Source organism: Tachysurus vachellii, chromosome 8 (assembly GCF_030014155.1).
Source record: "Tachysurus vachellii isolate PV-2020 chromosome 8, HZAU_Pvac_v1, whole genome shotgun sequence".
Taxonomy (NCBI): domain Eukaryota; kingdom Metazoa; phylum Chordata; class Actinopteri; order Siluriformes; family Bagridae; genus Tachysurus; species Tachysurus vachellii.
The window spans coordinates 23,602,493-23,628,202 of NC_083467.1; the positions used below are offsets into that span (position 1 = coordinate 23,602,493).

Here is a 25,710-nt window from a genome sequence, read left to right on the forward strand (position 1 = left end):
GGAGGAGGAGGAGGAGGAGGAGGAGGAGGAGGAGGAGGAGGAGGACAAACCCATCTCATCCTATACATCATTAAACTTATTTTCCAAAAAAGAGAGATATTATCTAAGCAACGAAGTAATTTGGTTTTACTAAAGTGCATTAACCTTGATTGTATGTTCAGATTCATATATAACTCACAATACATAAAACAGACTGTAATTTATGACAGTCAGTGGTAGTAGAATATAAGTGCTGTGTAAAGTTATGAAGGACTTTCCTGGAATTGTTCCCTGAACAGACAGGACAGTTAGAACGCAGACAGATCTGCAGCCATAAATTCAGGAATAGGTAAGCAAAGTCTACACACAGAAGACAAGGTAGCAACAAACTATGACTAGGAATAATTACACACTAAAACATGTATTTGAATCACAGTGAAATTGTTTTCTTGGTATATCACAACTTTTTAGGAAGTTGGGGTCAGAGAGGGTGAAGGGCCTCGTTAACAAGCCCAATGGTGGCAGCTTGGTTCAAAACCTTAATCCAGAGCCTTAACTGTTAAGCCACATGTCCCAGTAATTTTAATTAGGGCCTGAGCACCGAATGGTGCGAAGCCCTATTGTTTTTGCTCGGGGTTTTTTTTTTAATTTTTATTTATTTATTTATTTTTAGCCCACATTGGCGAATTGGGGTCCCTTAACATGCTCAAAAACTCTTGAAATTTGGCAGACACGTCACTAGGCTCGGGCAAAGGCTGGAATACGGGCGTGGCAGGGGGGCTCTGTAGCGCCCCCTGTAACAGGAAGTGTGTCAGTCACAAAGGTGGATTTTTTGACAGCTGCATGCGGTAAACTTTTAAATACTCCTCCTAGGGGATTCATGCAATTGAGACCAGACTTGGCCACCATGACGCAGAGATATTGGAGATGCGAAATTGCGAACGGATTTTTGATATCTCAAACACTGTTGCCATGGCATCGTGCCAAAGTTTACTTTTATTTCAGGCATATTTAAGGCTTTTGGCGTGCTTAGATTAACTTGAAATTTGACACATACATCACATTTGTCGGCTGTTAAGTGTGGACAAAAAGGTCAGACAAAGGTGTGTCTCTTAAGTGGCTCACTAGCGCCCCCGTTTGTATAAAATGTGGGGTTTCATTTACCTACAGTCCCCTAATGGGTCAGTAACAACAGAAAATAGTCCACTGACATTTACCCACTTGATGCACTTGCCCACCGTGCATTGTTTTCTGGGAGGCACCGTATAGCGATAAAAAAACGTGCGAGGGCCCGCCATCGCTGCTTGCAGCTATATTTACTGATGTTCCTGCTGATTAGGAACTTTTACATACCTCCCAAAGCCTCAGGGAAGGAAAGAAAAGTAAAATAACATCAATGAATCCAGATCTTTAGGTCTTTATGTTAACCAATATTTATTTTATACATTTTTAACACAAAAAGGAAGCATCAAAAATGGCTTCAGAGTTTTACCCAAACTCGCAAAATAAAATTCAAACGAACAACAAAACGCTTATTTCACTCCCTTTTTAACCAAAATCAAGAGAAAATAAACAGGAACAAAAATTCCACACACCTCCTTACTGCTTCCAGCTAATAAGTTTTGTTACACTAACGAAAGAAAGGGAACAGAAATGAAACTGAAATGAGTAAGTGAAATAAACTATTGCAGATGTATAGTATGAAATTAAAGTAATTATGCCCTGGGAGATTACAGAACTAACGAGTGTTGCAAAACAATAGTTAAAGCTAACTAATGAGTGTTATTTCTAATCTCTCAATCTCTGATAACAGTTCAAATACATGAGACAGCAAGACAACATGTTTCAATCCATTTGTTAAGCAGTTTCTTACTTGAGTACGTGCTGAAAAGATGATAAGCCAAACACCAAACGTCATATGAACATGTCAACCACAAAGCTTGTGAGAAAATTAATGCATGCAGAATTTTCTCACAGGTTACATTTCAGTCTCTTTAGTAAGCAGTTTTCAGCTCAAGAGTTTGCTGAGATGAAAAAAACACAACATCTCCAACATTGCAGTCAAGCTTCCCAGATGCACCACGTCTACACCTGACAACTGCCTAAATGTCTTTCCTTTTCACTCATAACCTTTGGCTGCTCTGTTCAGCTGCCTGTGAGAGATTTATTATGTCTTGTTGATGTCCCTTGTCTTGGATTCAAAGTTCAGTGCCAAAGAATAAGTATCCTAACTAGAGACAAATCCACAAAATATAGCCAAAGTCCGTTCTGAGAATCTGTGCTACCATCCTGTTTTCCTGGCATCCATCCGAGACAAGCTCCTGTGTATCTGAGATGTTTTCTTCTGAATCTTCCCAGAGTTCAGAGTTGATTACAGCTTTTATCCTGCTCGACCATATCACTAAGTCTGGGCTGAGGGTTGCAATATTGTTTTTTCTGTAATCTGTAGAACCACCTTTCTCCAATAACAAGCTGGTTTCAGTATGCTTGAAGCCAGCAGTGTAGCTGAGTGTTTGACCTTGGGCCTGATGGTACTTCCAGTCACAGGAGATATAGTTTTGTTGTTTTTTTTCAGCCTTTGGTTCTCAACAGCAGCTGACAGACATGTCGGACCTGGTTGTTCCTCTTTTTATCTTGCAGGATGAGAAGATCCTGTAGCATTTAGATGTTGTTGACTTTCTACAACAGGGGTGGCCAACCAGTCAGAGACCAAGAGCCACATTTTTACTGTGTTACCACATAGAGCCACATCATACACATGGGCACACATGATCACCTTTTTTTCAATGCCATTTTGAGAGCAAACTTGACACAAATTGTTTACTCAAATGATTTTGCTCCTACTGGGAACCTTTGAGGTATTTTCATCCCACTCACATGTGCGTTTGACGAAAAAACCGTATTGAACTCAAGCGAAGCGAACACACACAATAAAAAGACACAAATACAAACCTCGGTATGAATGTAAGAGCCGCATGAAATCAGGCAAAGAGCCGCATGCGGCTCGGGAGCCGCGGGTTGGCCACCCCGTTCTACAACAAACTACCAATTTAAAATTTTTGGGATTTCCTACATCAGAATATGATGTTTTTAATTATATTAATAATTAAAAAATATGATGACTTTCAATTGCATTTATTTTCCATTTCCATGTAGCCTATTCTTCTAGTCTATTATAAATGCACTGACTTGGGGTGAGCAGAACCAGATGCTTTGAAGAACAAGACTGAGACTGAACAAACTTATTACTTTTACTACTACTACTACTACTACTACTACTACTACTACTAATAATAATAATAATAATAATAATAATAATAATAAAAGGAGAAGGAGGTCGACAATCTGGGAGAGTCTTTAAGTGGAGCTGCTGCTCCTCACAAATGGGAGGCACCCCAGATGCCCCAGGTTAACTCCAGTGTGTTCTGTATCATACAGATCCCACACAATGGAGACCCTGGGGCTGGGAGATTATATCTCACAATCGGCTTGGGAATGTATCAGGATCCTTAAGCCAGAATGTTTGACTGGTGAGAAAGAAAGAAAGAAAGAAAGAAAGAAAGAAAGAAAGAAAGAAAGAAACTACTATAATAATAATAATAATAATAATAATAATAATAATAATAATAATAATAATAATAATAATAATAATAATAGAAGAGTTAAAACATTTTTTCTCACTGACAGACACAAATGATCTATCAATCAGCAGTGGGCAGTTAAGTGTGATTATTATTATAAAGTGTAAAGCAGCATTGCCACAGCTCCAGGGTCCCAGGATCCCTTGTTTGAACCCAAGATCTGGTTACCGTCTGCATAAAGTTCAGCATGTCCTCCCAGGGTCCGAGTAGATTTTTCTAGATGCTCTGCTTTTCCTCCAACCTCCTAAAATATACTGGAAAGTAGATTGTGGATTCAATTTGCTCTTGCATGTGAATGTGTTTACAAGGTTGTCCAGCATTGGACTGGTGTCCCATGCAGGGTCAATTCCTATCTTTACACTCCAGTATTTCTGCGACATTAACAATAACCTCTGTGACCCTGACCACGACAAAGAAGTTAGTGAAGATGAATGAATGAATAAATACAAAGAAAATATTTTGGTTGGAAATAAGTTGGAAACCAAACTCATTTATTTAAAAAAAAAATGGTTTGGTGTCAGGGGTGCAAGGTGGCTTAGTGGTTAGCACGTTCGCCTCACACCTCCAGGGTCGGGGTTCGATTCCCGCCTCCACCTTGTGTGTGTGGAGTTTGCATGTTCTCCCCGTGCCTCGGGGGTTTCCTCCAGGTACTCCGGTTTCCTCCTTCAGTCCAAAGACATGCATGGTAGGTTGATTGGCATCTCTGGAAAATTGTCCCTAGTGTGTGATTGCGTGAGTGAATGAGAGTGTGTGTGTGTGTGTGCGTCCTGCGATGGGTTGACACTCCGTCCAGGGTGTATCCTGCCTTGATGCCCGATGACGCCTGAGATAGGCACAGGCTCCCCGTGACCCGAGGTAGTTCGGATAAGCGGTAGAAGATGAATGAATGAATGAATGGTTTGGTGTCTCCCTCTAGTGATATTATATAATTCTGCACTTTTATGGATATGAGCAGATAATATTACACTTTACTAACGTAATATAAGGTATAAGATCAACATCATTACAATTCTAAGCATAGATTTTAGTGCAAACATATAATTGTGTTTATGGCACAGAGAGGCAAGTTGAAAAAAAGTGTCAAAAGCCCTATTCGGACGGGACTAGTTTTCCAAACGACGTTAGAGTTAGAATTTTTTTCAGCCGACGTCTGTCATCTCATGTATGGATTCGGACGGGACTAACATCTCTGTGTTTATTACGGAGGTAGGAGTGTCTGTGTTTTACATGTGGGCGCTGCACAAGACCACATGTCCAGGATGCGTGGATTGCATATGGTCATATGACCGATCAATAGTTTATTAACATCATATGGTTTCATATAGAACTTCTTATAAACCCACTGGAATAAATAAATACGTTTTTATATCATTTTCACTTATATAATATATAATATATATTATAATATATAATATATATATTTTATATAATGTGATTTGGCTCTTCTTGTTGATTTCATTTCATTGTGCAGAAAGCAGAGACTTGAATACCGGTGCACTAGGGTTAATACGGTAATTCACGTTGACCAAAACAGACAAGAAAAGGCGTTTTGGAAAAAACATTTTCGGCAATCGCAGACATTCGCATTCGGACGGGATTAGATTTCTCAGAGAAGCGCCGATTTTGCTGAAAAACAGCAGGTAATTTGCTCTGGAATTTTTACACAGGTCGTGTGAGAAAAAGACAGACATGGCAGATTCGGACGGGATTAAAATCACAAAGTACGTCTGTGAAACTGAAATTTCTCTAACGACCCCCTGTAAAACTAGTCCCGTCCGAATAGTGCTTAGACGTCAAAGTTTTCAGTGTTGATGTGTTTTTACCCATAATACCACGCGTCTGCAAGTCAATCAACCACCGCCCTATGGCAAGCAAAGCAAAGCATCCCACAGGTGGGTGTGTGTCATATAAATACCGTCCCCATGCACAGGTAACGCGTCTCCAAACGCGCGCTCAGAGCTCCACACGCACAAACACGCTCTCTGCTTACTGTCAACATTATCATCATCATTATCATTATTATCCTTATCAGAATACGTGAACATGTCGCGCGGAGTAAGAGCATCGTCTGTGGGTGCAGAAGCGCGGTTGGGTCGTGCGCGCAGCCCGGCGCGCTTTGGTGCTGGAGGCGCAATGCATCCAGGAGAGGATAAAGAGACCATGCGGGGGTTGAACGAGCGTCTGGCGGGTTACTTGAGCCAGGTGAGACTGCTGGAGGAAACCAACAGCAATCTGGAGGCGCAGATAAATGAGGTTTTAACGGAGAGACGCGCAGCAGGACAAAGAGACTGGAGCGGCTACGAGAAAACTCTCTCCACCCTGAGAGACCAGGTGAGGTCCTGGTGTTCACTACAAATGTAGAAGAATATACTTTTATATATAGGGTTTCTTTTATTGGGCCACCAACAAAATCAGTGTCCAGACAACATTTTCTGTATTTGTATGGCGTTTTTTAGAAATGGCACAGTTGCGTCACCAATTTCTTATTCTGTAATTCAATTTATTTGTATAGCAATTTTAACAATTTCCCATTGTCTCAAAGCAGCTTTACAGAAGTATGGAAACAGAAGAGAGAGAAAAAGGCATAAATATAATATTAAAAAATATTAACTTAAAATTTAAAATACTATATATTTATCCCTATCCCTAATGAGCAAGCCGGAGGCGACGACAGCGAGGAAAAATCTCCCTGAGATGATATGAGGAAGAAACCTTGAGAGGAACCAGACTCATATGGGTGACACCCTACAGTAGATAGTGTAAATGTAAATAATGTCATTTCTACAACAATAATGTAATCAAACTTAAATAAAAAAAAACAACAATGAGGTTAAACTAATACACTCTAAAAAAAAAAAAAAAGGGTACTAAATGGTACCTTTCCTTGTTGCTGAACTGGTTCCTTGAAGCCTCAAACTGTACCATTAATGTGTCCCTGTTTGCTATGTACTTGGTACTTGTAGTACTGTTAGAGTACCTTTAAAATTCAAGTACCATAAATAGGCCGTAATTATATTTTAGATTATAAAAGGTACACATAGTTACTCTTTAGTAAACTAAACAGCACTCTAAAAGTGCTGTTTAGTTTACTTTTGAAATAAATCTTTCAAAGGAGCTCAACATTTGCGAGGCTGACGTCATTCATTTTTTTGTATATATAGAGAAGTTTGTTAATAAATGCTGTACATTAGTGAATGTACTCCAGATTGTCATGGTCTTTTAACTAAACACGACAGTGTGACTTTAATTACTGAGTAGTTTGGAGTAGTGTAGTGAGTGAACAATAGGCTCTGCATACCAGACTGAGTATAATCTATGGCTTTAAGGGTTTAATTAAAGGGCTTGATGGTATGACAGTTCACAGTGTTCCTGTCATTTTAAGCATTTGTCTGGATTTCAACACGTGCTTTAAAATATGTTGTGTTTCTTGGCATACAGAAGAAAGATCTAAAAAAAATATTCATTTCAAGGTCAGAAAGTAACACGGAACTCATTCAGATGGCATCAGAGCGTAGACAGCTTCTTTTCCCTATAACAACACCGACAGTGATGAAGTGACTTAATCTCTTCACATCTTAAATCCACAGTACAATGTAGGATTAACACCGATAGTGCTGAATTATAGTGCCTATAAATCTAGAGACTGTCGTGTGTGAAAAAAACAGATGTGTATATATAGTATATAACATAACATAAGGTTATATGATATACTGCTATTTTTATGAGGTTATATGTGAGATTAAACTTGATATGTACGTCGATCTGTACAGTGTATATGTTCGTCACAGGTCTCAGACTTGACTAGCTGGATTTGAAACATGCTAGTTAGTAAGATTGAGTCCAGTTTGGAGTAGTTATTATTTCAACAGTGGAAGAATTAAAGCAAGACTTTAGATATTACGGTGTCTCAGGGGCTCATACTTAATATTTCTTCTTGGAATATTTCTTCTTTTTTCACACAAACTGAACAGTTAGTTTCTGTTGTTTCTTATTTGTATTTTATTTATATATACATATATATTATATATGTTAATATATGTATTTAGCGTTAGAGTGTCTGAAGTGTCTAATGGCGCTTAAGAATTAGTAGATCAAGATGTATTTGGAGGAAAACAGAGGATATCAAGAGGATATGCACGAGAGAGTCATTTCTTTATTCACTCGTCTGTTTGTTTTCTCATTTCTCAGTTCCTTGAATTTTATCCAAATGTTTATACAGTGTTTGAAAAACTCGACTGACAGTGTTACCTTTATGGATCCTATGAATAATATCTTAACAACACAATTTTTTTTCTTTCTCATATCCCTTTATGATGCATTGACAAAAATACAACTGTGGGTTACACTCTGTGTTATAATTCTATGAAATCATATATGTATAAACATATGCATGTAAAATCTCTATAAACCTCTATAAAGGCTTTTTTTTAGCATTAGACTCTAAACCCTGAGGCTTTTTTTTTGTACTGGAAGAATAAAGCATGAGAGAATTACTGGTGTGTTCAGCCACACCTAAACAAAAACCTCATCCTCATGCAAATGTGTCAAGGAGACCTGGGGCTCTGTTTTACATAATGGTTTAAATACGGGAACAAGTCTCACTGAATAAATAAAATTCATGAAATAAGAATTCGGATTTTAAAACAATCTTCATTTATTAAATTGGAATGTTTAACTCTAGATGATAAAGAGACAGATGAGATCAAATATTGTCTATTTTGATTGATCTTCTGCTTGTAAGCTTTAAGCTTTAAGTAAAGTTTAATTTATGCCTTAAATCCGTCGTTCTTTGATCGTGTGTCCTATGTGGAGCTAAATTGTAGGTGGATTATTAAAAGATAAAAAAAGTGTTGCATTATCCCTCTAAAAACAACACTTTATTTAATCATAAAAGCATCGCTGAGATTTAAATCTCTTACAGAAGTGTATTTGTCTGAGATACATACAGAGAGGTGCTGACGTTATACGTCTTATACGTGTTACAACGTGTAGCATTAAGCAGATCAGAAAACATATTGTGATGTACAACCAGATTAAAATTCACTGGAAATCCGACAGGGTGCTATTACTTTTTGATGAATACTTTAGATTTGAAATGAACAAACACTACAGCTTCCGGGAGTTTAGCATTTGCCTGAAATAACCTCCTCTAGCATACATTATGTCTCATTTATATTTGCCAGATAGTAATAAAGGACCAGAAGAGAAAATAAACATTCTCGTTGAGTAACTTGTAATTCTCAGCATGTTTTTAATGGATAAACGTACCTACATAAGAAGGTAATAAACCAATCATAGCTTTATAAATTAGTAAAAACTTCCAATGGCTGTACATTTTAAGGTGACAGTATTTCTTGCACTGAATAATAAATTGCTTGATGTGGTGACAAACAGACAGAAGGTTGATCCCAGGGACTTTATTAAGACGGCGGTCTAAGGCGGGGTTAAAATACTAATCACACGCCTCAGCAAGCAAAAAAAAAAGTCATAATAGCTAATATACACTAACTGTCCACTTTATTAGGAACACCTGGATACCTACAAATGCAGATCAATTCACCCCAATTATCCATTTATAACAACGCAGCAGAACAATACATAGCATCGTACGGATACATGTCAGTTAACGTTCACATCAAATATCATCAAATAAGCAAAAGTCTGATTTCTGGATGTTGTTGCCGGGTGTATAGGTTTGCGTTTTTCTGAAACTGATCTCCTGGGATTTTCACACACAACTCTAGTCTCTAGAGTTTACACACAAACTAAACAACACCACCACCACCAGCAATAATAATAATAATAATATATTTTTTATTTATCTTCAAAATAATTCCTTCCTGTCATCACTTACATTACAGCAGCTATAAAGAGTCAATCCCTAACCAGCCTCAATTTTTTTCACTCTCTATTAAAATCTTAATAGAATTACAATAAGGTTTATTATACGGTGAGACTTTAATGCCTGGCAAGTATCATTCAGTTCTAACCGATAATCTAGATTTTTTTTTTTGTTTATAGTGTTGTGATATTGCATACATACTGTATTTTTTTCACTCTCCAGGTGAAAGAAATGACGCTGGATAACGCTCGCCTCATGCTACAGATTGATAACGCCAGACTGGCTGCTGATGACTTTAAAGTCAAGTAAGGTTCTTACTTTGACACTACAGTTTAGGAATAAATGTCTTTTGTTAGCGACAAAGCTTCTGTATAAAAATTGCAAACCTAAATGAGCAGTTTGAAGGCAAGAGGAAAACGTAATTGTTAGGGGTGGGTGGTATGACAAAAATATATAATATATTGTGATGTATTAGAAAAGCAAAAGTGTAGAAATAATAAAAAAAAATAAGAACAGTTTGAAAAGCCTCTGGGGGCACGGTGGCTTAGTGGTTAGCACGTTCGCCTCACACCTCCAGGGTTGGGGGTTCGATTCCCTCCTCCACCTTGTGTGTGTGGAGTTTGCATGTTCTCCCTGTGCCTCGGGGGTTTCCTCCGGGTACTCCGGTTTCCTCCCCCGGTTCAAAGACATGCATGGTAGGTTGATTGGCATCTCTGGAAAATTGTCCGTAGTGTGTGAGTGCGTGAGTGAATGAGAGTGTGTGTGTGCCCGGTGATGGGATGACACCTGAGATAGGCACAGGCTCCCCGTGACCCGAGGTAGTTCGGATAAGCGGTAGAAAATGAGTGAGTGAGAGTGAAAAGCCTGTGTAAATTGTCTACAAAGTGAAATTATTTATTTATATATATTTATATCTCAAGTCCTATTTGTTTAAAATGATAAAATGTAAGAAATAATAGTAAAAACTATTATACAAATGATATTATAAATGGGACTCAGGTCAGGAGAGTAAAGTTGGAGGACTGGAGTCTCTGTTTGTTGACTCAGGTTTAGCCTGTTTATTTTAGTCCAGTGACATTACCAGTGACTAGAAGAAAAAAATATTGAGCGAAATACTATGTTAATTACAGGTCTGAGTCACGTCTGAGCTTAATATCTGTTTGCATGTTTGTCTGTTGTGGTACACAGACAAGGACTACTCATTTAGACAGAAATTAATCCCTTTGTGTACTAAAAGTAGATAGTAAATTGAGGACTAGTGCAGACAGAGTGATTTAAGCAAAGCCAACGCTCAGGGTACGTCTGGAAAAGCACGTAATTAGACCTGCCTTCGAAGTTGAGCAAGCACAGCACTGTGTACACATGGATTACTGAAGAAGTGAAGCATGAATCTGTTTGTGTGTGGGTTGATTTGTGAACTACAGGCTTGAGGCAGAGGTTGTTGTTCGCCAGGGAGTTGAACAGGACACCATCAACCTCCGAAAGATGATCGACGACACACACATGAACAGTATGAAGCTGGAGAGCGAGGTGGAGTCTCTGGCCGAGGAGCTGATTTACCTGAAAAAGAATCATGAAGAGGTATCGCTTAAATCATTACATTTACAGAATTTGGCGGAATTATCCAGAGCGACTTACATTTTTATCTCACAATCCTACAGCTTAACCACTAAGCTTCCACATCCCCAAAGCACAACTCTGTACAGGACAAACATTAAAGGTGCAATAAGTAAGTTTACAAAAGAAGCAAAATTTAGAGGAATCTATAACCATAAAACCTAAAATAAACAAAACACATTTCAGAATGATAATCATAAAAGACTCAATTCGTAAAAACAAAACATAGCATTTACATTTGCAACATTTGGCAGACGTTCTTATCCAGAGCGACATAAAAAAGTGCTTTGGAGTCTCTGAATACATTATAAAAGGTCATTGAATACATTAAAACTGGTTCACTAGGTTACAGACTTTGGACGCCATCAACCTAAAAGACTGTACCTTTTTTTTCCCCCAAATGGGGAAAATATGTGCTAATTTACAGTAGGTGTTTCAAGAAGAGGTAGTTCTTCACCCATCATTTTAAGACAGCCAGTCTTCCATCACCTCGCTGCCAGAACAGAAAAGAGTTTTAAAGTTTTTAGAGTTTTATTTGCTAAATGTCACATTTCTGTAAAACTGTTAATAAAAGTCCAGTAATTAACATTTAAAAAAAAAAAACATTGAATAGCATGATGACTTGGTAAATGTTCATTCATTCATTCATTCATTCATTCATCTTCTACCGCTTATCCGGGGACTTGGTAAATGTTGCTTAGTAAAATTTTTCAAAAACACACAACCACAAAAACTCACAAGTATAAAACCACTGTCCTGCAGACTGAGTGAATTGCACGATGCTGCCACCACCACCACGCTTCACCCTGGGGGTTTGGTGCCCTTTGGGTTATAAGCTGTCTTGTTTTTGCTTTAAACATATCTTTTGCCCCAACATGTACTTCATTGGTTCTTCCTTCCATTCCAACAACAGAGAGTGTCACGTTTATTGAAACCGAGAACAATAAAAATAACAGATTTCCTAAATGGCTTCTCAGTGTTAATTTTACTGTCTTTTGTCTGTTTCAAAAAACAAGTGAATTTAAAGATTCGCCAGCAAAATATAAACGTTCTATGAACAGAACGAACAATAACATTAAGTATTTGTGAGACAAAAATCAATGTAGACGTCTATGAACAGACTTATGCAACTTCTCAACTGATTTTCTCTAGCTCACCTGATTTCAGATATCATTATGACTTAAGTATATTGGAGTTTTTTTACTCAATTAAAATTAAAATGTGCTTAGTACACATTTATTCCTAGTCTCCACAAGTTACTAGTAAATACAACAACACAGGAACTGATTTTTCTTTGATAATTCGCACACATTCCTAAATAAAGTCTTTCCTGAGGTACAATAGAAATAAAAAATAAATAGTCTCTTCATATTCCAGGCAATAAGCAGCTGATAAATTGCCCCTGAAGCTGACTTCCTGAGAAAGCTTCGGGAGCTGGTAGCTTCCAATTTTCCTTGTTTTAATGAGACATATAACCTCTTTCAAAACTCTGAATCTGTATTTACATGTATTCCTCTTCTATTAGGGCATGGTTTGACATTTTGAACAGTAATTCAATAACTTGTTACTGAATTAAAATTGCATACTGCTTCTTTAATCACTCAAGAATTGCACATCAACCAGTTTATTCAGTTCAACTTCATTGAAACTATTATAAATGGTATGTATTTATGGCAGTGAGGTATGTATTTAAAGGTATGTATTTATGACAGTGAGACAAGTGATGTGAGGTGTGAGGTTCATTCTAATCAGCTTTGAAAAATCATGAATGAAGATACACACACATGCGGCTGTCTGCGGTGAGGCTCACGGTGGTCAACACAGAATTTTGCAAGAAGTCATCGGTAATAGAGTTTGCGACTATTAGATGCAGACCATTTTATTTACCATGGGAATTCACTACGGTTTTCATTGTTGGAGTGTACATTCCGGACACAGAAGCTGTCCAATACGGACCCGGACCTACAGACTTGGACCCGTAAAACTTGACTTCTATTTTATCTTGGCTTGGCAAGACTTTAAACCTGGGCTTAAATGGAGTCAGGGCCGCTCTCATACACATGTGGAGGTGCTCATTAGTGACCCTGGAACCATATTTAGTTTTGATTATGTTCATTGTAGAGAAAGCTGCCTCACAGTTGTATGTAGAGCCAAACATGGTCAGGATGTATAGCGCTTCTATTATAACTAGTTAGACATTATGATCTTCCGGACCTTTGCTTCAAGAAATTTTCTCTTACTGGACCTCTTTAAATTTTAGTTGAATACCTCTGCTCTATGTGAACTCTGGGGGGCTATTAGTAATTTACAGAATGTTCACCCCAACTGACTGTTTATTATCGCTGGAGAATTCAATCATGCAAATCTTAAATCATTAAATAATATTGTCCAAACCACTCCATGGACGATGCCATTGCCACGACCATTCATCTGGCCCTTACCCACCTGGACAATACAGATACATACGATCTAAATTCAGCATTCAACACAATCATCTCTCAGCAACAGATCGCAAAGCTGAGCCTTCTGTGATTAAACACCTACCTCTGCAACTGGATCCTGGATTTCTTGACTGGGAGACCTCAGTCAGTTCAGATCAGGAACAGCATCTCCAGCCCTACCACACTGAGCACGGGAGCCCCTCAGGGCTGCATGCTCAGCCCATCGCTGTTCACTCTGCTGACTCACGACTGTATAGCAATGCACAGATCAAATCACATTATCAAGTTTGCCAATGACACGACTGTGGTGGGTCTCATCAGCATGAATGAAGAGTCAGCATACAGGGAGGAGGTGCAACAGCTAACTGCCTGGTGTAGAGCCAATAATCTGTCTCTGAAAGTTGATCAAATTAAAATGATGGTTGTTGACTTCAGGAGAGCACAGAGCAACAACACTCCACTGAACATCGACGGATCATCTGTAGAGATTGTCAAGAGCACCGGATTCCTTGGTGTTCATCTGGAGGAGAACTTCACCTGGTCACTCAACACCAGCTCCATCACCAAGAAATCCCAGCAGCCTCTCTACTTCTTACGAAGGCTGATAAAAGCCCAACGCTCTCCCCCCATCCTGACTACGTTCTACAGAAGGACCATTGAGAGCATTCTGAGCATCTGCATCACTGTCTGGTTTGGGAACTGCGCCGTCTCGATCGCAAGACCCTGCAGCGGATAGTGAGGACAGCTGAGAAGATCATTGGAGTCTCTCTTCCCTCTATCACGGACATTTACAGTACAAACTGAATGTGCAAAGCCAACAGCATTGTTGATGACAACACACAACCCTCACACACACTCTTCACCCTCCTGCTGTCTGGAAAAAAGCATTCAGGCCCTCATGACCAGACTGTGTAACAGTTTTTTTCCATAAGCCATCAGACTCCTCAATAACTGAAATGAACTTTACTAAGCATACACACACTCAACTGTGTGAACTGCACTAATCTGCACCAAATACACACTCATCTAATATACTGTACTGTACATCCATGCCTACTGCACCATCATACCTGTTTACATGCTGTCTTGCACATTCAGTCAATTGCTGTTTTGCAAAACTCATTACAATACCTCATATGACTGCTGCTATTATATTAAGTGTTCATTCCTGTATTTTTGCACATGTAATTTACAATATACAGTAAGAACTCTGGTCTGCTTTTGTCTATTGTTTTGTATCTTTTGTTTGCACTGTCTTTTGCCCTGGACTGTTTGCACCGGGTTGCACAGATGCACTTTATGTGGCTAGGACTAACTTACATTAAGTCCTTAGATCTGTGTTGTTCTATGTAGCTCTGTCTTTGTTTTATGTAGCATCATGGTCTTAGAGAATTGTTGTCTCATTTCTCTATGTACTGTGTCAGATTTATATGGTTGAAATGACAATAAAATCTTGACACTCTTGACTTGACACAGCATTCATCAGTGTTTGTTCTAACAAGCTGCTTGGGTATTTTATTAATGTTTATATGTATATTGATACAACCTGTTTATATTCTTATTTAGGATCTTGAAAACGTAAAAGGTCAAATCAGAGACTCCAACGTGGATGTGCAGATGGACGCGGTGAAGGGCCAAGACATCAGCGAGACCATGGAGAAAATCCGCAAGCAATATGAAAAAGCAGCACAGAAGAGTCAAGAGGAGACTGAAGCCTGGTACCAAAACAAGGTCAGAGATGTTCTGGTTCACTTGCCACCAGTAGCGGAACTAGAGTTTTATACATGGGGTGGCCAGAGGGGTGGCCAAGGCAACTTTAGGTATATTATGTATATTATGGCTAAACTGGGGAACGAACCGATCTCTCTTGTCCAATTAATCTGTTAATAGCGTCTAACGTCAATTTATATAGCGACGTAACTTTCTAAATATTTTTTTCAGAATATTTTTTTTCTGGAAAACTAAATCCTGATGTTTAATCTCAAAACTTATCGAAATTCGATGTTACTGTACAGTATTCTTCTCTACCTCTCAACTCTTTCTTGTCATTGATTGATGGATTTGAAATGTTGAGCGGCGTCGCGACCAAACGTCAAACGAAGACTTCTTTTGATAGGTGAAATGAGATGTTAATCAGAATCAAACTTCCAATGCTATCAAATAAAAATTCGGGGTGGCACCTGGGGTGGCCAATCAGATGTCAGGGGTATTCAATAAATAAATAAATTTCTGGTGGAAATGGGGCAAAATTCAGCCTTAAGGGCCTTGCTCAAGGGTCCAACAGTCTCAGCTTAACAGTGCTGAGGCTTGAACCTTTATCCTACAATCAACAACCCAGAGCCTTAACCACTTGAGCCACCACTAAGATCAGTCTGATCATCTACTCTTCCTCTTTTATTTCATATAAAATAAAGAACGTTCATCAATGGCTTAAATGCATGTCCAACCTCGTCATCACATTTAGGAAAACTTAACACTTTCAAATTACAATTCTTAATCAGTTACTATAGAAATGATCCCTGAAAGTACAGATCTAATGAACAGTAGATCCAGAAAAACTTAAGTTTATATTAATGCACTTGTTTCTATTAAGTTCTCGTTTTTATGGTACCAGCTCAATTAAAGGACTTGCATGGAAAATACTCTGATTAATCGTGTTGTCATTTAAGAAAGCAAATGATGCCTATTGTTTTATCACTGATATTGTGAGGAGTCTCCAGTTTCAGTGCTTAGTTACAGTTGACACCGTTATCCAGAGCAACTTACATTTGCTCAAGGGCCCAACAGTGGCAGCCTAACAGTCATGAGATCTGAGCTCACAACCTTCTAATCAGTAGTCCAACATCCTAACTACTGAGCAAGCCTGGTCCCTGTTAGTATCATACCTACCACAGAACCGAAGATTTTCTGTTACAGTCCTCAGGTTAAATGTAAATAGATGCTGGTGTGGGAACCGAATCTTTATAGCTGCTATAACAGTGACAACAGGATCTGATTTATTTCCCAGATGTTCCTCAACATTAGGTTGAACTGTGAACTGTTCAAACGACAAATCATTTTTGAATAATTTAAAAATAATTGTAATGATTAATTTCATATTTTTAATCATATTAATTAATGTCAAATTGCTGTAGTTAACTGTATTTATTTTATATCTTTATTTTTATCATCACTTGAAAAGATCAATATTATCATTATTTTATTATTACATTATTTCCATTATTATATATCATTGTTGTTATTTATTATTTATCACAATGCACTCAGTTGTTGTTTAATGAACTGCATCTAGCTGCTATTTCCTCCTCCACCGTAATATAAATTACAGCTGAGCTCACCATTTACTCTTCAGGTGTAATATTTGTGTATAGCATTGAGTTATTTGTGATGTGTGTGTGTTAAATTTATGAGCAAACACCAAAACAGTTTATTAATATATGTAAATCTAAACAGCGAATAAAATGATTTGGGTTAGTTACTATTTTAAAGAAAGTAAACAGTTGACAGGAGGCGTCTATTCCTACATTCGTACATCATGCCGCATGGCTCGATTTATTCAGATTGTGTCTTTCTACAGTACCTCTGGCTTTAGAGTCACGTCTACATTTGTAAATGATATATCGGTAAGATGATCCATCACTGATGTGAACAAACAGAATAAACAAACTGGAAGCAGGTGACTTCACTGAAGCTTTGTTGGGCTTATTTTTTATTTTTTCTAAATCATACTACAGGCTATGATACGGATTACAACTGCAATGAAAATAGTGACATTTCAAACAATTATTTATTATATACACCCGCTAGATATACAAGCTAGGGAGATTCAGTGCATGATAATATTGTGAGAACTCTGTTCTTTTTCTTTAAGCTATAACCTTCACTGATTTCACTGTGTTGACAGTTTGAAAGCATCTCATCTGAGGTGAGGAGGAACACTGATGCTCTCCAGCAGGGACAGTGTGAACTGAATGACCTGCGCAGACAGAAACAAGGGCTGGAGATTGACCTCCAGACCATGCACAGCATGGTAAAATACACACACACACACACACACACACACACTTGATCTTTAGATTATAACTGTACTATTGGCACAATACTGGATTACAGTGTTTCATATGGACACATGTCTCTCATACTCACTGATCATGTTCACGATAGAGGAAGAAAGACATATTTGAAGTGAACACGGTTCTTTATTTGCATTAACACTTACATTTATGGCATTTGGCAGATGCCCTTATCCAGTGCAAACAGAATGGTGTAAAAAACATCCTGTGTGCAGAACAGACTGGTGTGAACTGACAGTAACTCTGCAGTCGAAATCTGCAGTAACTCAAATAATCACAATCACAGTGAGCAGAAAAGCATCTCAGAACACACAACACATCAAACCTTGAGGTTAATAAATGTGCCTATGGGAAGGTGTCCCTATAAAATTGACCAGTGAGTGTATATATATTTTTTAATTGACTTTTTCTTATTGCTTTGCATCAACCCAGATCCTGTTACACCGGGGAACTGTGGGACCTGTACAACAGGTTTATGACCTGGGAAAATGATACCACTGTGCTTATGAGAGAGAGGGAGAGAATTATTACTACTAATAAGTTATTATTGAATACATTATTTTCATAATGTATGCATTGTGTGTAAGTAACAGACTGTTTTAGTCATCTACATTAAAATAATGCTAAGTAGAGAAGAAACAGGGAATTATTATTAAAAAGATTCATAATCGCTTTTAGTACACACACACACACACACACACACACACAAACAAACAAACCATAACCTTATACACAAGCTCAGCATTGAACATTGTTATTGGGAACCGAGCGTTCATCCATGAAACACCCGTATTACTTACGCTCAGGTTTCACTTCGTCCTTCAGCTTTACTAGAGAACTCTCCATAAAAGAAAAACAGATATAAACATAAGAGTCGGTTAAAAAGAAAAAAAGAAAGAAAAACAAACACTGAAGATTGTCATGGTTACGCTGAATCATTTGGTGCTTGATCTACATTACCCATCAGCCCCGGCGTGTTTCCTAGTCACATGTCCCAGTCACCCTCACCTGTGTCCCTTTTCACTTTAATGAGCACTCCTGTAGAAGTTCTACAATATGTGAGGGTGCTCATCAAGGTGAAACAGGAACCTGTGACAAGGAAAGGTGCAGGGGCTGATGGGTAATCTATAGTTTGAGCACTAATTCAGTATAACTGTGACCTATAATATAAAAAAAGGTGGCTGATTTGCACTGTTTGTGAGACTTTTGCACTCGAAACTCGTGGCAAACTAAATTGTGTAATTAAATTATCTGCATGAATGCACAAGGTGTGTCTTCTGTTCTGTGAGCAGAACTAATGAGCAACGGTCCATGTTGACATGATTATATCCCATTATAGTGTTGCTGAGATGAAGCAGGGTGGGTCCATGGATTCCTGCTGTTGATTAAAATTCTGACTTTATCGTCCGTATGTAGAAGCAGAAAATCAAGATTCATCAGACCAGGGCACATTTCCTATCTTTTTAATGGTTCAGTTAGTGGTGTCAATGTTTCTGTTCCCATTATAGCATCAGATTCATGTTGTTGACTGGTACGAATGGAACCTGACGTGGTCGTCTTCTGTTGTAGCTCATCCTTCTCAAGGTTATGGAATATGGATAGGATGCTTTTCTGCTCACCATGATTGTAAAAAGTATTTATCTGAGTTGTCATTGCCTTCCTGTCTCATCAACAAGGCATTGTAAACCACATAACTGCTGTTCCCTGAATGTGAAACATCCCAAAGCCTGAGAATGAGATTATTTAGGAGCAGCTTTGTATATATTTACATACAATTACAGTAATATTAACATTAATTACAATATTAATGTCAGTGTATATTTTAAATATATATTTTATGCTTCAAAGTTGATATTAAATCATTCTAAATTATGTTGAAACAATTGCCCACATTTTTTTAACTACTTAAATGGCCCAAATGTCTGTATTTAGAATTAATTGTGAAAATATATATCAGTTTTCAAACTTTAAATTCAGAGCCCAAATCTAGCTCTCAGATGTGCTGCATACTAGAAATAATGAGAGTAATAAATAAATAAATAAATAAATAACTTAATTAATCAATTAACTAATTAATTAATTAATAGGAAACCGGTAACAATGTTTTATAATATATTTTTTTATATGATATAATAATTGTTTATACAAGAACAACAGCAGAAGCAATAGCAATAAAAAAGTAAATTAATAATAATAATAATAATAATAATAATAATAATAATAATAATAATAATAATTTATACAATATGGTTCCAAAGAAAAGAAAAATTGGGTGGGAGGGGCATACTCTCAATCCCCTGTCAATCACAGTGACACTAGCCAATCGTGTGCATTTGTGCGCCCATGTATGTGGAAGGGGGCAGATGGCACTTTCCTCTGAGTGTGTTCCACTGCCCTGTGACACAACATGAGCTCAAAAATAGAGAAATGATCTTCATTTTAATACCATTATTAAAAAAGAAACACGTATGATGAAAGTGAACTGTGCAGTTATAATAGTGATGCATTACCTGGACACATCTCTTTACAGAACCGCTCTCTAGAAGACACGTTGAACGAAACGATGGGACGTAACTCCCAAAACATAAACAATCACAACATGGTTATCCAGCAGCTGGAGGCGGAGCTTGCTGAAGTTCATGCCCAGGTGACAAGGCAGGGGGCAGAGTATCAGGCTCTGCTTAACATCAAGAGTAAACTAGAAGAAGAAATCGCCACCTATCACAGTCTTCTGGAAGGCACAGGGCTGCCCTCCAATGGTGTCACCGATCCCAATCCTGGATTACCTGCAAATTGCGATTTTAAAGGCATAAGAGCACGAGACGATGTTAACATCAAGAATGTCGGCCCACCAGAAGATGCTAATGTCAAAGATAATGGTGCGTTTGAAGACCCTAAGATTGAAGGCAGCGGTTTGGGTGGATCTGATGAAAGGTAAATGAGAGCTAGAGACATCACTAATCCTGCGATGCCTATGATTATAGCTATGACGGCTTTACTCGTTCTAATTCATATTAGCATACACGTTGCATAAATAAGTTGGCATAGCTATAGTGTTAAGCAACACCAGAGGCAAAACCCACAGAATACATCACACATTCCAGAGCCTGAACATGACAGTCATGGTAAATGGTGATATAATGGCTGTATGCCAAATGTATGAAGGTCTAAAATAAAATGCAATTTGCTAACACTTTAGGTGAGACTTCCAGAAAGCTCTAGATCACATTTATTCCAAAGAAAAAAAAGCGTCACCACCAGTTTCAGCCCCAGAAAATGTAGAAATTTGCCAAATAAAACTGCACCCTAGGCAACAAATAGGTCAGCGCCACCATTTAACATGCAAATATCTGGTTGGCTTTATTATGATTATTATGATTATTATTATTATTATTATTATTATTATTATTATTATTATTATTATTACTATTATTATTTTTAAGAATTATTATCATGACCTGTGTTTGCTAAGCAGTATTTTTAAAGGTGTGGTTTCTACTATTAAAAAATAACTGTCTGTATTATTTTAGTGTCACTGTGCTAGGTTTATCATTTTAAAGGTACTTCTGGAAAAAAAATCGGGGATTTAGAATATCGCCGTGTGATGGCTTTGGATGGATCTTTCATTTCAAGCATTTTTCCAGCCGAGAAATTCTTAGCTCTATCCATTTTCCTTAAAAGTTCATTTGTATTGTCTAAACAGTGTGCGTGGGGTTTGTTAGATTCGAGATTGTTTTATTGTCACTATATTGAGTACAACAAAATTTACAATTGGATGCAAAATTTGGTACAAAAAAAAGCCACAAAAAGACTCACAAAATCATGTTAATACACCTTGACAGGCGATGTGGGATGTTATCTGTGGGAGGTTACTATTTATTTTGTTCTTGTTCAAAATATAATATATAAATATATTTATATATAGGACGGGAGTCCTGCCTGCCATGATTGCGAACTTTAATGTAACTTGAACTCTGGACATTTAAAATCCAATTTCCTAAATGTTACATGCTATAGATTTATAAAAGTCTCTCCTCACACTGTAGTGAGAGTTGTTTAAAATGTTCAATATAGCATTGCGTGTGTTACACATCACTGAGTACTGGGCAACAAGCTCATAACTAACACACCCTCAGGTGTTGTCTTCTGCTCGTCTAAACTCATTTTCATTCTCTCTATCTCTCTCTCTCTTTCTCTCGCTGTCTCTCTCACACTCTCACTCTTTCACTCTCTATCTCTCTCTCACTCTCTCTCTCTGTCTGTCTCTCTCTCTCTTTTTCTCTCTATCTCTCTGTATCTCTCTCTCTCTCCCTCTCTCTCTGTCTCTCTGTCTCTCTGTCTCTCTCTCTCTCTCTCAGTGTGGAGTTTTCATTAGAACAAGCTCTATGTGCTGGTAAGTACCTTTTCATTCTGATTATTCCTCCACACCTCTTAAATCTCTTCTGGCAGTCTGGATGTCTGCCTGTCACTCATCTACACTGAACACCTTTATTGAGCTCCAGTGTTGAAACATCTACATAAAAGACTTGTTTACTGTTTTTGTTATTTGGTGTCCAAACCTACACGTCAGTTCACTTAAACCTGTCACTTCAGATATGAACGAGTTTCAAGCAAGCGTTAATCTTTTAAAAGGGCCGCTGACGCAAGCATTGGCGACCAGATATGGACGTCACTGTCTACTTCAGTGACGTGACAAAGTTGAGATTTGTTTATGGGAAACTCTATGCAAATATGTAGCGACCATCGATGGACACGAATACAATAGAGTACACAAGATCCATGACAGCGAGCACACACTGCTTCTCCTTTATCTCGTATGATATGATGTAGATATACCGTGCTAAATTTTTCCCTCCAGAATGTTTAATTTTGGTGACCCGGAAAACTGATATACTGTCAGTTGGAAGAAAGGGAGAAAGGCAGAGAGAAAGAGATAAAGAGACATGCATGGGGTCATACAGAGAAAGTGAGGGAGACGAGAGAGAGAGAGAGAGAGAGAGAGAGAGACAGACAGACAGAGAAAGAAAAAGAGAGAGAGAGACCGACAGACAGACTGAAAGATAGAGAGGATGAGAAAGAGAAGAACTGAGACAGACAGACAGACTGAGAGAGGGAGTGAGACATTCAGGAGAGAGACGGACATACAGAGAATGAGGGGTAGAGAAAGATACAGAACTGACAGACTGAAGGGGGGCAGAGAGAGAGACAGAGTGAGACAGACAGACAGAAGAGAGAAATTAATTCTGGCTAATTTTGCCCGTGAGCTGTGTACAGCATGCTTTTCTTGTGTGACTCAGAAGCCCTTGTTATTCTATTCTAGCTATTGTTGGCAAACCGATGTGACCTGAGATCAATAAAACACTTCAGGACACGCTGTCACTAAAAAACTTTAAACTTTGGTATGGCAATTATTCCACTGTTTTGTTTCTGGCTGCATTCATCCATCCCATTGTTGTTGTTTTTCCCTATAACAGCATGTCTCATCGAGGTTTTCGTCTTTAGTTACCTGAGGTTTTAGGATTTAAGATTCTTTTTAATATCACAATAGCAGGGGGGCATGGTCACTTAGTGGTTAGCACGTTCGCCTCACACCTCCAGGGTTGGGGGTTCAATTCCCGCCTCCACCTTGTGTGTGTGGAGTTTGCATGTTCTCCCCGTGCCTCGGGGGTTTCCTCCGGGTACTCCGGTTTCCTCCCCCGGTCCAAAGACATGCATGGTAGGTTGATTGGCATCTCTGGAAAATTGTCCGTAGTGTGTGAGTGCGTAAGTGAATGAGTGTGTGTGTGTGTGTGCCCTGCGATGGGTTGGCACTCCATCCAGGGTGTATCCTGCCTTGATGCCCGATGACGCCTGAGATAGGCACAGGCTCCCTGTGACCCGAGGTAGTTCGGATAAGTGGTAGAAGATGGATGGATCACAATAGCACAGGACTACTGTTGCTATGACGATAGCTTTAGGACCGCTATTGTTATGAACAATTTTGCACTGAAGTCTCCGTCAGTGAACGCTTGATAACTTCATGTTACAAATAGAATGTTCCTTTGTTACATAACAGCACTTTTTTGACCATATAGTGTTTAGCTATAGAAGGGAAATGATTTATAATCACACTCTCCGGTGTGATCCAGATGAGGTTGGTTCCTCTCGAGGTTTCTTCCTCATATCATCTCAGGGAGTTTTTCCTCACCACCGTCACCTCTGGCTTGCTCGTTAGGGATTTTTAAACTAACCGATATATTAATACTTTTCTGTAATGCTGACAATGTACACGGTTAAACACTTAATACAAATTGAATAGAATAATACACGAAAATAATGATTTCGATTTCTTTTTAAAAACAAGAAACAGAGGCAACACAAATGGAAGCCTAAATATTTGTAAAAAAAAAAAAATAAACACCTGACATGAATCCACTCCGTTATTTCTCCTATTTACACTGACAACGTTGACAACAGTGCTAAAGACAACAATGCTAAAGACAACAATGCTAAAGTAAATCCAAAAACCTGTACTGATTTCTGTGTCTCTTGCAGCACCCTGTTTCATACCTCCTGAACCCCCAGTCAATAATGAGATTGCGGAAGAAGAGGTTGTCATTCAGAAGGATTTGGAGCTGAACGCTGCCAACACTGCCATGAACAAGCATTACGCTCACAACGAAGCTGGACAAGGAACGGAAGAAGATCCAGTCATCCTAGGGGAAATGGAGAAGAAGGATGATGATGATGAGGAGGAGGATATGGTGAGCCCACTGAAGGACCCTGTAGCTGAGAAGAATGAGAAGGAGACGATGAGTCCTGTGGTGGACATTCAGATGGAGAAGGTGCTGGAGGTAGTGGGTCTTGTGGAGAAAACACAAGTGGAGAAGGTGGAGGAGACCTCAAGCTCTGTGCAGAACACACAGATGGAGAAAGTGGAGGAGACAGCGAGTCTGAAGGAGGGGACACAGGAGGAGGTGGAGGAGACAGCGAGTCCTGTGGAGGGGACACAGGGGGAGGTGGAGGAGGAGACAGCGAGTCCTGTGGAGGACACACAGGTGGAGAAAGTGAGGGAGACAGCGAGTCTGAAGGAGGACACACAGGGGGAGGTGGAGGAGGAGACAGCGAGTCCTGTGGAGGACACACAGGTGGAGAAAGTGGAGGAGACAGCGAGTCTGAAGGAGGACACACAGGTGGAGAAGGTGGAGGACACATCAAATCCTGTAGAGGACACTCAACCCGAGGAGGAGGTGGAGTTAAAACCTGCTGTGGAGAACATTAACCCAGAGGAGGAGAAACAGAAAGGGGAGGAGCCTGAGAACCCAGAGGCAGAGCCTTTAATGAAAGAGTGATGTTTCTACAGCTGTGTTGCACAACGTCCTCAGATTAGAATTACTGCCTAAATCCCTTTCTTTTGATAGTTCTCTGTCTCTGTTGTGCTTGTCTGCCTGCTGTCTTTATGTTCAACAATAAAAGAAGTGTGACCTCTGAACCTAAGGCTTGGTGTGTATTGTGTATATTCTGGATGTTTCATGGTTTTAGACACAATTTCATAATGAATATTAGAACACTCGCTGATCTAAAACAGTTTCGACATCCACCCATCTTCTGTAGTGTTGATCCTACACAGGGTCATAAAAATAACGGACTTTATTCCAGGGGATTCACGGCACACGGCAGGGGACGCTGTCATAACAGGGCACAATCACACACAAACAAACAAATTAAAGATGCCAATCAGCCTACAACACATGTCTGATCTGGGGGAAGAAACCAGAGAACCCTGGAAATCCAAAAAACACGAAGAGAACGTGCAAACTCCAGACACAAAAAGGGTGCAGATGGGAATCAATCCACAAACCAAGGAGGTACGAGACATGAAAAATGTCAGACATCATTTTTGTTGGCATATCTAATCAATACACAATAATCAGACTGTATCCGACTGTAGAAAGGACATTATTCATAATAACACTCTCTGGTGTTTATAACAGTTTATAATCACATCCTCCAGTGTCACCTAAATGAGGATGAGGTTCACTTTTAAGTCTGGTTCCTCTCAAGGTTCCTTCCTCTTCCATCTAAAGGAGTTTTTCCTCACCACAGTCACCTCAGGCTTGTTCATTAGGTATAAATAC

The 25,710-nt window shown here is 38.8% G+C and overlaps 1 protein-coding gene and 1 pseudogene across 3 annotated transcripts; one reads left to right on the forward strand and one right to left on the reverse strand.

Annotated features, from left to right (window-relative positions):
- Nucleotides 1–5,556: 5,556 nt before the first annotated feature.
- zgc:92380 (uncharacterized protein LOC445086 homolog) lies at nucleotides 5,557–25,064 on the forward strand. 3 transcript variants are annotated; one of them, XM_060877000.1, is made up of 9 exons: nucleotides 5,557–5,951; nucleotides 9,685–9,767; nucleotides 10,887–11,043; nucleotides 15,087–15,251; nucleotides 17,425–17,550; nucleotides 20,124–20,527; nucleotides 21,952–21,986; nucleotides 24,128–24,630; nucleotides 24,676–25,064. In XM_060877000.1, the coding sequence occupies exons 1-9, from the start codon at nucleotides 5,664–5,666 to the stop codon at nucleotides 24,922–24,924; spliced, it is 2,010 nt and encodes a 669-aa protein (XP_060732983.1). In that variant the 5' UTR covers nucleotides 5,557–5,663; the 3' UTR covers nucleotides 24,925–25,064. The 3 variants fall into 3 exon arrangements, with proteins under 3 accessions (XP_060732983.1, XP_060732984.1, XP_060732982.1); XM_060877001.1 differs by having other exon boundaries at nucleotides 24,128–24,591; nucleotides 24,682–25,064; XM_060876999.1 differs by having other exon boundaries at nucleotides 24,128–25,064.
- LOC132850736 (small nucleolar RNA U3) lies at nucleotides 15,892–16,055 on the reverse strand (annotated as a pseudogene).
- Nucleotides 25,065–25,710: the final 646 nt, after the last annotated feature.

Coding starts and splice junctions, on each gene's coding strand:
- zgc:92380 (XM_060876999.1), top strand. CDS start 5,664: ATGTCGCGCGGAGTAAGAGCATCGTCTGTGGGTGCAGAAGCGCGGTTG. Junction 5,952..9,684: donor TCTCCACCCTGAGAGACCAG/GTGAGGTCCTGG, acceptor TTCACTCTCCAG/GTGAAAGAAATGACGCTGGA. Junction 17,551..20,123: donor TCCAGACCATGCACAGCATG/GTAAAATACACA, acceptor ATCTCTTTACAG/AACCGCTCTCTAGAAGACAC.